General features: G+C 32.8%; 1 protein-coding gene across 1 annotated transcript in view; it reads left to right on the top strand.

Moving 5' to 3' along the window:
- LOC129940587 (uncharacterized) overlaps window positions 1-15,416 on the top strand; it is a 35,838-nt gene that overhangs the window by 17,202 nt on the left and 3,220 nt on the right. The window contains 1 exon segment of the mRNA XM_056048970.1: window positions 9,923-10,853. Within this exon segment, the coding sequence (XP_055904945.1) occupies window positions 10,850-10,853 (4 nt within the window). The 5' untranslated portion in view covers window positions 9,923-10,849.

The raw sequence follows: 15,416 nt of genomic DNA, 5'->3' as shown, positions 1-15,416 counted from the left end.
TACACAAATATACTTGAACAAATTTAGCAGCAAATAAGGCTGCTTTTTCTAAACATTCATAAATGCAAACAATCACGTAAGACACTATAAGTTCTCGAAGTTTTATTTACGTCGTCGTCGCAAGCTATGACAATACAAAAATGTATTTTTATTTACGTGGAAATACCATAAAATATGCCTTCATTTGTTCGTATTTATATGCCTCTCATAATGTGCATTAAAAATATAATGGTGGCAAAAGATAGATAAAACAAAGCCTATTTTGTGTGACAGAATTTTACGACGCATTTATTTTGGCTCGAGACTTTTTATTTCTATCAGGCCTTACACAATAATCCTATATGTAAACAAGTACTGTAAACAAATGCATATAATTTTACCATCAAGCAAGTGTGATAAATAATTTACGTATCGGAAGTTCAGAAGAAAATAAAATAATTATGGCCCATGTTTAAAAATAGAAAAGGGGCTCATACTTGAAAATATCGCCATTCCAAGAAATCACACTCCCCAACTTTTTTTGCCTAATCATACAAAATTAATCAATGAAATATAACGACTTATGTGCGTACGAAGATATCAGCTTTTTCATAGAATTAAGCATGAGTCTTTATTGTGATCTTTGAAGTCATACTGTTATATTCGATAAACAATAACAATAACAAATTATTAACATTGCAATTTTAGATTTACTTACAAAAAGATAAGATAAACTAAAATATGGTTCATGTTGGTATTTTAGTTTGATTGAGTGGAAAATTACCGAGATATTGCAGATCACAAAATACGATCGTGTTTTTATTGCGACGTTAAAATAAATTTGAAGAATTTGCATATAATTCTGCTAAATCAGCTGATTAAACATGGAAGCAATTACGCAAAACAAAATCAAATAGAAATTTGTGGAAAATGTTAAACAATCGTTCCTACAAACATACAGTCGTTGTCATACAATTAAGCCTCTTCAATAAAGCTTTCGTATAATACTTTGTGTCTGTTTTTTTTTAATGGTTAACGACTAAAATTATCTCAAAACCGTATGTCACCTAAGGTTCAAAGATGTTTTGTTTTTAAACAAAGCGCTTTATTTGTTGTTAAGTCGCAGTGCAGGTTGTCACATAATTAAGCTATTACATTTGAAACTTACTTACTTACTTAAGGGGGCGCTACAGTCCTTTGTGAACTAGGGCCTCACCCAACAAACTTCTCCATCTAGCTCGGTCCCTAGCTAGATGTCTAAAGTTTCGCGCTCCCAGTTGGGTGAGGTCACCTTCCACTTGTGCGCGCCACCTTATCCGCGGTCTTCCTCTACTGCGCTGTCCAGTGGGTGTGGATTCGAAGACTTTCCGGGCCGGTGCATTGGTTTCCATGCGCTCTACGTGACCCAGCCATCTTATTCGTTGGATTTTTTCCCTTCTGGGTAAGTCTACGTCGCTGTACAGCCCGTATAGTTCGTTCCATCTTCTCCTCCACTCCCCTTCGATGCATACGGGACCGTAGATAACACGAAGAACTTTTCTCTCCAAGCGACCCAAGGTGCTTTTATCCGCTTTTATCATAGTCCATGCTTCTGCACAATATAGCAGGACGGGGATGATAAGGGTCTTATATAGCAACACTTTGGTCCCTCGAGAGAGGACTTCACCACTCAATTACTTTCTTAGTCCAAAGAAACAGCGGTTAGCAAGAGTTATTCTACGTTTGATCTCAGCTCTGGTGTTGTTTTCTGCGTTTACAGCAAAGCCTAGGTAGACAAAGTCTTTGACTATCTCAAAGTTACGTCTGTCGATTGTGACGTTGTGACCAAGACGTCGGTGTTGTAAGTCCTTTCTAGACGACAGCATGTACTTTGTTTCGCCCTCATTAACCGTTAAACCCTCACAAAAGCCCTATTGACATCACGCTGAGTTCTTCCGATTATGTCAATGTCATCAGCATATGCCAGTAATTGGATAGACTTTTGAAAGATAGTGCCTCTAGTGTTGACGTGTGAGCTCTGCACTATTCTTTCAAACAAGATGTTAAAAAAATCAAATGACGGCGCATCACCTTGTCTAAAACCTTTTTGACATCGAAAGGTTCTTTTAAGTTGTTTCCAACCTTTATGGAGCAGCGTGAATTCTCCATGGTCATCCTGCCAAAACTAGACATGGCTCTATACAGCTCGTCCCTGCAGATGCTGTCATATGCGGCCTTGAAATCGATGAAAAGATGGTGGGTATCGATTTGGTGTTCTTGGGTTTTTTCCAGGATCTGCCGTAATGTGAATATTTGATCAATTGTGGACTTTCCTGGTCTAAAACCACACTGATAAGGACCTATCAGGTTGTTGATGATGATCTTTAGCCGTTCACATATTACGGCAGAGAGATTTTATAGGCGATGTTAAGTAGGCTGATTCCTCTATAGTTGGTGCAGTTTAGAGGGTCTCCTTTTTACATTTTTACATTTTACATTTGAAACAGGTACCTTTATATTATTCCAGGTAGATATTTTATCAAAATGTATTAAAACTGTTGTATTATTTAATTAATAACAGTTATGGGAAAAAATAAAACCTCTACTCCCTGTGAAAGAAAAATAATTGTCAAATGCTTCAAAAAGTACAAAAATGTTATGAAATTAATTACTTGGTTTTGCTAGAGATAAAATTAGGAACGCAATTCAATATATTAAGAAACTCCAAGCCTTTGAGAACCTACCTCAAAAAAAGCCACGATGACACAGGCTTTCTAAAGTTGATCCATTTTTTACATTCGTTCAATTAAGAAAACAAATGGAGGAGAACTATGATGTACAATTATCAGGAAGAACCACACGAAGGCGACTTTAAGAAAAAAATTGAATGGACGAATCGCTAGACGTAAGCCCCACCTGTCAAAAAAACATATTGCTCGAAGAATGAGGTTTGCTAAAGAACACCTTTATAAATGACAAAATTTTTGGAATTTGGTCGTGTGGAGCGTCGAATTCAAGTTTAAGGTTTTTGGCAGTGACGGAAGACAGTATGTGAGGCATCCTCTATTGAAAGAATTGGACCCGAAATACACAAAAAAAACTGTAAAACATGGATGGTTTGGGATATTTTACATCATCAGGATGGTCCATTGGTACAAATTTATGGAAATATGACGGGAGAAATGTACAAGGACATTTTGTACAGTCATTTAAATAAATCATCGAAGCATTGCTCTCGGGTCGTTAAATCCTGATTTAAATCAAATTCAATTCGAGTCCTGCTCAAAGCCCGAATCTGGAAAAAGCAGTTGCAGCTGGAAAACCTAGGATTAAGGCTTCCCTTTGGAACATTGTTAAAGAAGAGTGGTCAAAAATAACTCCTGCCAAGTGTTCATTGCTTGTAGGTACAATGCAAAAAAGATGCACAGAAGTAATAAAACAGGAAGGATATTCAACTAAATAATAGCTGCACAGAAGGTAAAAAACTTGTCCTCAATAGGGTTAGTTATTTATAAACGTACTTCATTGCTTAATTGCGTGTCCACTTCTAAAATCGATTAAAACAACATATCATTATTGTAATAAGTTTTTCAAAAATATTTTTTAAAAATAAAATATCATCTGAACTTCTAGTTACTAAAATGTATATTTTGCATAAATAAATTAATTCATTATTGTGTTAAGTTTCTTCATGTTTAACAAAATCTTCTGCTATATATTGATGGTTTAATTGTATGACCACGACTGTATGTACATTGTACATACATACATAATGTTAATATTGAATGTTTATGTATCAGCTGATGACGGATGCGTCAGATAGGGGTGACCCCCGTAGCATCTACTTTGTTTTGCTGCAATTGCGATAGGTGTAGCTCTGTACATCGTTTGCTTGTAAACGTCAAAGTGGACATTTAGGGCAATGACATTTGCCCTTTTGCTAGTCAAACTTTTATTTTGTTTAGATTAAAACTTGATTTCTACTTTGTTGGAAATCGAGCATGGAACAAATTAATTCATTTATTGGGCTTTCCAATAAAATTTTTCATTTTGGTATTACCAAAAATTCGATTAGTTCTTAAGAGAAATCAATTAATGTGTATTTTATTGCAAAGAGAAATGTATGCCATTATAAATGCAAAACGATATCAGAAAAATAGTTTCTACGGCTACGGTTTTAGCACCATATTTGTTTCATCTCTTCAATCTTCTCTTCTCAATCTTTTACGAGTTAAATCTTAAGAATAGATTGTTGAAGCGTGTATGGTGGTTTTTACCTCACAAATGTCAAAGATGACAGTTTTATATTACAATTGCTTATAATTGACTTATGAGGTGTTAAAAATGTGTCTCAATTAGTATATGTACAATGTATGTATGTATACGAAATCATAATACATATGTACATTAACAATTCTATTTTCAATTGGGAATTAAAAAATTAATTTCTTGTTTATTTAAATCCAAATTTACCAATAGAAAATAAACACAAAATTAACATAAAATTTGGCAGGTTTAGGAAACATAAGGGACTTGAAAATAAGTCAAGTTTCTAGTATATGATTGGCCAGCTGCCAAAAATTGAATTCCAATTAAGGCAACTTTTTTGGAAAGTTGACGGGAAAGTTAGTCAAGAATAATCTCCCTAACTATCAAGTCAATTCCACTTATGTTAAAATGACAGCTAATCATATTTTTTAATTTAACTTAAAGCTGGATGGTCATTCCGTTAAACGATTATCGTCAAACGATAGCGGTTTTGCAACTTTTTTGGAAAGTTAGTCAAGAAAAATATCCCTAACTATCAAGTCAATTAGATTTATGTCAAAATGACAGCTAAAAATAGTTTTTAATAAAACTTGGCGCTGGAGGGTAATTCCGTAAAACGATTATCGTCAAACGATAGAATTTTGACGATAGTCTTACTTCACGTAAGACGATATCAAAGTGGTATCGCCAAAAAAAATAGCTAAATAGGTATTGTCTGCCATTGATTTCCAAGTACTAACTAAGCAAATTGAAATAAAAATATTTAATTGAGTTTTGTTAAAAAGTGAAAATGAAAACTCGGAAAAAAATAAGATAAAAATGGTTATGGAGATAATTATAAGATAAATCAGACCGTCAAAAAAGGCCTTTATAATTTCAATAATATCGGACATAAATAACATCGTCAGCGGCAAAAAGAAAAAAACAGTAAAAATAACGAAAAACACCACAAATTAGTTGATAAGTTTGGCAAAAAGCAATTTTTTGCAAATTTTCACAACTTCCCATAGAAATTAACAAGTTTAATAACATTTTCGAGTTATCGAACAAGCATTATATATTTCGTTGAGTTCATTTCATCGAATGACTATGTAAGGGTTTTTTTGTTAAATTGAAAAAGGAATAAGTAGAATATTTCCTTAAAACACAAAATTCTGGTCAAGATGGAATTGTAGTTTGTCTAAGAAGTTTTTTTTTACAAAATTAGGTTTTTGGTAGTTTTTGAAAGGTTTGAAGTTTATGAAATTTGCTAATCTAACTAGTTGCTTCGTCTAAATATACATTCAAAGAACGCAGTTGACTGCAAATGAAGTCCCTTATGTTGTCTGATCCTCATCCTGCCCATTATGTCTATAGAAGAAAATCGTTCAGAAAGTTAAGATTTTATGAAAGAGATTTAAATATTACAATGGTTTTCTTACTGGCATTAAAATCGAAGTTTTCCAATGGGTTTTTGCGCCCTGAATTCAAATCCGACTTCAAAATTGATGTAACACGTCAGGTTTTGAGCACATTTCAAATTCGAAAAAAAAACACTTTTATAGGCTTTTTGAGGCTATATAAATTTATAAAATAGCTTTTTTGCAATAAAATCTGTGATGGTTTTCAAAACTATAACTTTTCTTCAGTATTCAGCTGAAATATTTATATAATTTCATATTCGAAAAAAAACTTCAAAAGCTGTAAAAATTTCACTTTTCTTACAAAAAATCTAAATGAAACCATTAGCCATTTTAGATAAAATGGTTTTAAATAGAAAAAGGCAAAGCTGTTTGAAAGTACATACGTTCTGTTCTTGTAACCAATTCTTTTTTATTATTTTATTAAAAAAAAATAATGTTGAAAACGAGCATTTTTAAAACTTGGCAAACACTTATAATACGATTTTAGGTTCGATATCAGTCGAAAACGGGTTTTGCCAAAACTGTTAAAGTTTCAAATTTAAGTTTTTCTCGAAACTTCAAAGAGATTCAAATAAAAACTCATTAGTAATGGAAATTTCCAGAAAAGAGAATGATTTGTACTTTATCAAAATTATCATACAATGTATTGTTAAGAGATATTTTAAGTACCTCATTTTTTGTTGTTTTTAAAATTCTTAAAAAGGGCTTATTTCAAAAACCTGATGTGGTAGAAAATTTTAAAGTCGAGATTCTATTTTTATGTTTATACAACAGACAAAACCGTATATTGTCGACCAGTAGGTGGTAATTTTTCAAATGCTGTCAATTTGATTTTTTATGTGGATTTCACAAAATTCATAAAAATGGAATAGTCCTAAGTTATATCACCATTTTATTTAAAACGTACACTACTTCCATGGAATTTTGTGCGCTTTGCTCTGCTGATGTGTCCAGTTGTCGCTTCGGTCGTTTCTCTATACAATACTTTCACTGACAGTTTCGGATGTGACTTTTAATTTAACAGGGTGGTACAGAAAAGAAGCACCTTTTTAACTTCCCATAGGAAGTTATTGTAATGGGTCCAATTTGTCAAATTAAAATTTTAGACATTTCTCGCCGTTTCAAGGTCTCTACAGTAGAAATAAAAGATTTTTTAGAAAGATATCTATGCGTGCGTGTGTACGTACGTTCGAACGTTTGTACGTCCGTACGTTCGCGATTTTCTTTTTCGTTGTCCATAGCTCAAGAACCAGATGAGATATCGTCTTCAAATAAATTTTGTTATACAGATAAAAAGGCAGAAAGATGCAGAAAGGGCTATCAAGAAAATTGCGTAGGCGGTTTTTTTTACCATAGCAATTTAAAAAAAAAAGTTAAAAATTTTGGTTGACCCTAAATATCTTACGAACCAAAAACGACTTGGGGTGGTATGCGAAATGCATTGTCTCAGTCTCAAATCTCATTATTTTGAGCTTTTGCTAGCTTTCGTATGCAAAATTGTTTTTAAACAAATCTCACAAAAATGAAATCGATTTCATTTTATAGATCTATCTCAATTGAGATGTGCAGAAAAAAAGCTTTGTCTCATCCAAATGAGCCAAAGCTCGTAAAATGTCGAGACTGGAAATTAGTTGTCTCAGGAATAATAATGGCTGACTACATGAATTTCGCTCCTGTTGAGTCAACAGGAAATTATAAAATTTTGTATAGGTTTACCCAAACTCAAATTGAGGCCTTAACAGATTATTTTTTTCAAAGTAGTGATACTTTTCGGGGTGGTCGTTTATCTAATAAAACCAGAATGATGGTTTTATTACGATTCATTGCTGATCCTCGTTTCCAAAGCGGAATTGCCGAAGATTTCGGAATCGACCAAAGTTCGGTATCTAGGATCATCATCGAAGTTGGTGAAAAAATTGTAAGCAAAAAAGAGGATTGGATTAAATTTCCAAATACGTTGGAGCAGACGGATGCCGAAAAAGTAATTTGGCTAAATAAGTATCAATTCCCATCCTGCATTGGAGCAATTGATTGCACTCACGTGCGCATTAAAAAGCCTATCCGTCACGGTGATGAATTTGTAAATAGAAAAGGTAGATAACACAAAGCTTGAGTGTTCTCAAAAATATAATTAATAATTCTCTTTAATATGTTAGGTTTTCATTCAATAAATGTTCAAGCGACCTGCAACGGAGCAGAACTGTTTACGAGTGTTGACATCTCTTGGCCATGGTCGGTACATGATTCGAGAATCTTTATTAGAATGTCTTCTTTTCCGTGACGAATCCTTCAAAATTTTCGTTGCATTTGAAACGCAATTAGAGGATTCGTCTCTGCTTATGGCTACACTTTCTGCTCCTGTAATAAAATATTCATAATGAAAAATCAAACAATTATTATAAAAAACAATTGTATTTTACCGTCGAGCCTATTTAGCACCTGATTCGGATTTTCAGACCCACCATTGAATAAATCCCATAAATCCTTTTCCTATGACTTAAGTTTTTTTCTTTTTCCCGTTTTATTGCGATCACATTTTTCTTTTATTCTTATTTTGATATTTCTATTTTTTTTTAAATTTGATTTATTTTAATATTTTTTAGGTCAGGAGTTTGACTTTTTGTCAAAAGAACTGTATTTCTTTTAATAAAATTCACAAAAAAAAATATGTATCATCGTTTTTTTTTTTGAAGATTTATCACAAACACTACTTTCACTTGAAGAAGACATTTTGAGACTGAGATAGTGAGATGAGACAAAGCTCTTGCATACCGAATTGAGCTTTGTCTCATTGTCTGCTATTACACGATGCCTCACGAGTCACGACTCACAACTCACATGAGTGCGAAAAAGAAAGAAAGTATGAGAAAATGAGATGCAAAAAAATGTCCGGTGAGTCTCGGGCAAATTTTTAGTAGACTCATTTTGACGTTTCTTTTTTCTCATATTCGTTTTATGCTGTTCTTTTTCATTCGATTTTCTTGATGCTGGGATAAACAACATCCAATTTGTTTGAAAACCAGAAAAGTGTGTATATTAAACAGCTTCAACAAATTTTCGGAATCCATTTCCAAAATCCTGTTTATTTTGTTTTATACATTTTACTCAACTTCAAAAACTATCGAAAAATTAAAGCCAACGAGAAGGAGCATTCAAAACAAAACAAACAATAATTGTCAAATTTGAGGCATGGGGCACAAGTCAACATGTAATAGCGCTTGCTTCAACGAATACAAATTTAAAAGAAAAGTCAAAAGTGAGTCGTGAGTCATGAGTCAACGTGTAATAGGGGACATTGCAAATGCTCTATCTCACAATCTCGAGCTCAATCTCATGAGACAGAGACAGAGCATTTCGCATACCACCCTTGAACTAAATTTTATATTATATATTGTAACGTGATACCAAACAGATGTAATTTTTGAAAAAAATCCAATAATGGTTTTTTGTATAAATCAAAAAACTGAAAAACAAAATTTGTCACCTCGAAAATTTTACAAATAAAGTTTCTAACACCTGGTGAAATTTTGAGAAAAATCGAATTGACAAATGTTATTAAAAATTGATTTTCGGCTAAAATATCTTTTCAAAACTTTGAGATTGTGGCTTTGAACTACTTTTATCTATTAAAAAATATTTTTATCAACACTCAGTAAAATTGTGTGGAAAATCTAATTTGTATTTCTTTTTACAAAAAATAAAAACCTAAAAAAAAAACAATACTAAAACTTGGTAAAAATTTACTTACGACTCAAAAAGCTTTTAAAAATTAAAAATTAAATGTTTTCGAATAAAAATCTATTTATCAAAACTAGATTTTCAAACTAAACTATTTCTTTATATGAAAAATATTGTTGGTAATTTAAAAATGTTTAAGAATAATTCAACTGACAACATTTTTAACCCAACACGAAAATATACAAACTTTTAAGCAAGACAAATAGACAGATGGGATGAGAAGTTATCAGTGTGGGTCGCATCCAAGCCTCTTTTTTCTTTTATGTCATTTGTCAGTTGGATAAGCGTCTAATCTAATGTCTAATGAATTTAAGAAATAAATCCTAAATCTAAATTTTAAATTCCATAAAACCGTTGTTTCTGAAAATACAACCTGCTTCAATTTTTGACACTTTTTTCCTAAGAAGGTATTGAAACAGGTATAATTTTTTGAACGTTATACTTTGAACTTTAACACCCAATCATAAAACGCAATAATTACCAAAGTATTTAACATTAAAAACGATCTTATCTTGATACCTGACTAATTTGTATTTCTTTTTTAAAATTTTCAGATCACAACACAAAAGTTAGTACTGTGAAAGCAGCAGACAGCGCTTCCTTTTTCTTCGTGAAAAGCAAAAGTGCAGTGTGATTGATTTTATTTTTGTTTTTATTTCGATTAACATTATATTTTCGGAATAGAATTTTTTGAAATAAATAAAATTGCATACTTGGCAAATAAGTGCAACCCAAGAGAAAACAAAAAAAATCCCTCGTAATAACAAATATAATTAATTTAAATAACTCACACAAGTGATTTAATCAGCTGTTTCTAGAGAAAAAAAGAGTGTGAAGTGAAATATATACATAGACAAACACACCAGTGAGTCGTGCTCGTGAGTGTTCCTATACGTTAGATACTTTTTTTTTACGAAATAATCTTAAAACAACAACAATAAAAAGCGTCAAAACACATTTTTATACACTACTGAATATCTATCTTTCTATGCGCCGTGCAGTCCCGGTCCCATGCATTAAAGTTAACGTTGTATAGTACTATATAATACACGTGAATCCACTACGTCAATACTATTTTATGAGAGCCCAGCTTTTGTGTAGCATAGCAGGTATATATAGCGGACGGGGTACGATCATTTCTACATAGAGACTTATTCAGTCGGTTAATATCTTTGGATCCGTTAGGATCGTCTACGTGACAGAAATAAAATAAAATCTATAGAAAAAGTGAATTCGCCGCATTTAGAGCGAATTGATAAATTAAATTCGTTTGTGAACAGTTTCGTAAATTTTTAATTTTTTTTTCCTTGTTTGGATCAAGGAAACCAGATTTGCTCTGAAAAAAAGAGCATTTTTTTAATATTTCAATTTAATTAAACCAAAAAACGGATCAGAATAATTTGGATAGAATAAAAGGAAATTCGTCAACCCGTTGCAATAGAAGAGACCAGAATTTTGGATATCGGGGCCTTGGCCATTGTATGGGTAAGTGAATTTTATTTTAATTATTTTTTGATTTCACTTAAAAATAAATCTATCTATACTTAAGTTGATCTTGATTTGTATATTTGTGTATGTAACAAGTACATATAAGAGGAAAGGGCGTAGTAGGGAAAGTTTGAGGTATGTAGTTACCTTCAAAATAATTATAGTGACGACGATGTCTGACGGTAAAATAAGCAAGCAAAATGGCGTATCAAGCAATTATTGTTGCTTAAATAGATACTTTCTGTATTGTGCACATAAAACAGAGTACATACTGTACATAGGTACATACGTATGTACAGTACATGTTCATTGTTTATAAGTAGGTATATGACCGCAATATTTCACTGAGGTATTTAGATCATTTGTTGTTGCCTCAAATTTGCTTCATTTTATGATAGGTAAACATTTTTGTTTTGTGTTTTTGTTTGCTTAAAATTTTAAACAAAGAAAACATGTTTACTCATCAGATAAAGTAAACTTCAGTCATAATGGACTTGGTTTTTGTTGTTGTGAAATTACTCGTATTTCTTTTCGAGATAAGTAGGTAGGTGCCTGCCTCTATCCACATCCGGTCATATTACAAAAACACCTAAAAGTCACTATACGTGATATGCGTTATAATACAATTTCCATGCTATTCAAGTTCGTATGGTTTGTATAGTTAATTTTTTTAATAAAAAACGCATAGGTCTAGAAGCAATTGAGATTTATTAGTCACATTTTTCTTAGACATTTGAATTTGATGCATCAAAACAGATTTGTCATCAATTAACTGTTTTTACTTCACGAAAGTGGGAATTTACACACGACGATACATTTTGTTATCGATTTTAAAAAGAATGTTCAATTAATACAATTTTAAAGTACAGTGGCGACAAAATAAATAGCACATATAAGATCTGTTTAATGAAAGTTTTTCGCACTTTCTTAACTTCAAACATCTGTTTATTAATGAGGAAATAAGAACAAAGATATATTTGATTTATTAAAAAAAAATAAAGTGTATTAAAATGTATCATTAAAACAGTTTAAAATTTTCTAGAACAAAATAAATAGCACATATCATAAATAACGAAACAAAATTACAAACATTTCCACACAATTAAAAGAAAATACCTAGTATTTGGTTGGGTAAGCCTTATTTTTAATCACGGCCACCGGCGGCGCGCGATTCATAGATAAAACAAGACTCCGGCATCGTTCAAAAGGCACTGAGTACCAAGCTCGTTGAGCTTCCTGCCAAAGTTTGTCCACATTTGAAAAATCAGATATTTTTATCGCTTTTTCCACGTCACTCCATAAGTTCTCAATAAGATTGAGCTCTGGAGACTGGGCTGGCCATTCCATAGCACTGATTTTTTGGGCAGATAGCCATTGCTTAATAGACTTAGCCGTATGTTTAGGATTGTTATCCTGTTGAAATGTCCACTTCAAGGGCATTTCCTCATCAGCATACGGTAGCATTGTATCCCTTAAGATACTTGCTTACTTAGGGTGGCGCTACAGTCCTGTGTGAACTAGGGCCTCACCCAACAAACTTTTCCATCTATCTCGGTCCCTAGCTAGATGTCTCCAGTTTCGCGCTCCAAGTGGGGTGAGGTCACTTTTCACATGTGCGCGCCACCTGATCCGCGGTCTTCCTCTACTGCGATGTACTGTGGGTGTGGATTCGAAGACTTTCCGGGCCGGAGCATTGGTTTCCATGCGCTCTACGTGACCCAGCCATCGTAGTCGTTGGACTTTACCCTTCTGGCTAAGTCTACGTCGCTGTACAGCCCGTACAGCTCGTCGTTACTCCTTCTCCTCCACTCCCCCTCGATGCATACGGGACCGTAAATCAAACGAAGAACTTTTCTCTCGAAGCGACCCAAGGTGTTTTCATCCGCTTTTGTCATAGTCCATGCTACTTTACCGTATAGCAGGGCGGGGATGATGAGGGTCTTATATAGGAACACTTTGGTCCCTCGAGAGAGGACTTTACCACTCAATTACTTTCTTAGTCCAAAGAAACAGCGGTTAGCAAGAATTATTCTGCGTTTGATCTCAGCGCTGGTGTTGTTTTCTGCGTTGACTGCGGAGCCTAGGTAGACGAAGTCCTTAACTACCTCAATCGTAGTCAAATCCCTTAGGATTTCCTTGTATTTAATCTGTGGCCCCACACCATGCCAAGAAAAACATCCCCAAACAAAAATGCTACCCCTACCATGGTTAACACTCCTTATGGTTTATTTAGGGTCACATTCCTGGTTGATTCCGCGATTGACTTTGGACTCATCGCTCCATAAGATATTTCTCCAACAATTTGGATCTTTTGAAATATGCTCCTTTGCAAACTGCAGTGGACGAGAGAGATTGCGCTATATTTTTTTGTTGCAATTCTTCAAAACCATTTTTTTTTCACGTTAATGATTTTTTTCAATTTTTGCGAATTTTATTATGAAAACTCCGTTCTTCTCGGAATAGTTAAGAGCATTAATTACCTTCTTCCTTCGATTTTATATGTCCTTCTTTCTTAAAATCAAGAACTCGTAGCCTGAAGGCTTCTGTTGAGTGTTTGCCACGTATCATACTATAATTTATGAACTCAAATTGAAGAACCTACCAAAAAATTTATAAACAAATTCTGAACTTTATCACTTAAATTTTAAAAAGTAAGATTATGTCTGAAAACTTTACTTAATTTGCAACGAAAACAATGTGTGCTATTTAAATTGACTTAGCTTGATTGCACCTTGGTACCATTCGACTTCCATTTGGCTTTGTTTATAAAATTATTTGTACATAACTGTTTTACCGTTACTTTACATTAAAAGTACATAGCAAAAAACCTCTTACTGTATTGGCATTGATAACTGCTCTTTCTGTTAATGCCCTAGAGAGAATTTTTAACATAACTGTGCTATTTTTTTGTCGCCACTGTATGAGATGTAGCCAACACTTAATGAATTAGGCTGGTATTTTGGTCGCATTGACAAAGCTAGTGGCTACGTAGTCAATGGATTCTGATTGGCTAAATCTAAGTACAAAAGTAATTGAAATTTCACCTCCGACGTAGTGTAAAAAATTTGGCTACAAAGTTAGTGGATAATGATTTTGAAGTTTCACAATCATATGCTTGGTAAACCACACGAATTCTGAATGAAATAAATCGTTTAGTATTTAAATACTTATTTTTTTATTGAATTTAAAAACACGAAAGATATTTTAGAGTTATCAAATCGAAAATGTTTCATATTTTCGAGGTTGCTTTGAATGACATTTCTATTACTTTATTCCTCCAAAGTTTATTGACATTTTGTACAGCTGTTGAGCTGTCAGACAAAGCAAATGTTGAGATAATTGAACTAGAGCTTCCCTTTGGAGTCACACTACGTTACATTACGTTCTTTTACTTATGATTGTCAAACGAAACGTGAGGTCGATGCTCCATTGTGATAGCATGCATTGAATTCTATGGCTGAACTCGTAAACGTCAGGTAAACTGAAGCGTGTTTGTGATTCAGCCATTACTGATTTCATAAAAACCCAAGGCGTGTTTACATGGGCCAAATTTTTGCCAATTGAACAAATATTTTGTTCAAGAAAATTGCTCTTAGATAAACATTTTTGAAAATGAGTCAGGTCTACTTTTGTTTTTGTTTATACATTTTTCAATATTTGCAGCTGGCAACGGAAATTCTATAAAAATAATTTGATAAGTTATCTGATTTTTAGGCGACAAATATTATTGTTTATCTCTTGTTTCAATATTTTTAGTATTAATTGTTAATGATTAGAAATAAATATCTATAAATCAAGGCGTGTACCTACACACAAATGTATAAGTCCAAGGCAACCACAACCTTTAATTTGATATTTATGACATCAATACCACCTACCTATGTATCTTTAACTATGAAAATACATATGTACATATATAATACTGATTGAGAAAATCATGCGTCAAAAACGTGACAAACAATCCAAACACATGCCAATCTTATTGATACCACATGCCAAACACAATGTGAACTTCGAACAATTGATAAAACCATTAAATACTTTGATATAAAACTACCAAATAAAACATCACGTTTACAAAAAGAAAATAAGCATATTGTTAGAAAAACATCAAATTCTTATGAATTCATATAAATATACATATGAGTAATAACAATGTACCCTTATTTATACAATTGCGTCATTAAAGAGGCGAGACGCGTGATGGAAAATACCGTAATATTCCGTGTTTTCTTTATTACTCACTTCATTATTTTGTATGTACTGAATTTCTTATTTGAACTCGAAAACAAGAAATAGAATATGTTTTTGTAAACAAAATATTTCAATTTTCCAATAAACATTAGTTACTTTTTTTAATCATTTATTGAAATCAAATGGCGCCCGGATAGGGATGAGTAAACGAATTAGGCCGCTTATATTATTATATGTTTCAAATATTTTCCTGGTACTTGTTTGGATTGTTAATTAACAATAAAATATTTTCAGAGTTTTTCCAACACACGCTTAAAATATCAATAGTTAATTAACTTTTCAAATATTTGTAATCAATTTTATTTG

This window comes from Eupeodes corollae, chromosome 1 (genome assembly GCF_945859685.1).
Source record: "Eupeodes corollae chromosome 1, idEupCoro1.1, whole genome shotgun sequence".
NCBI lineage: Eukaryota > Metazoa > Arthropoda > Insecta > Diptera > Syrphidae > Eupeodes > Eupeodes corollae.
Note: the sequence above shows the minus strand (reverse complement) of the source record. Positions and strands in the feature narration are given on the sequence as shown.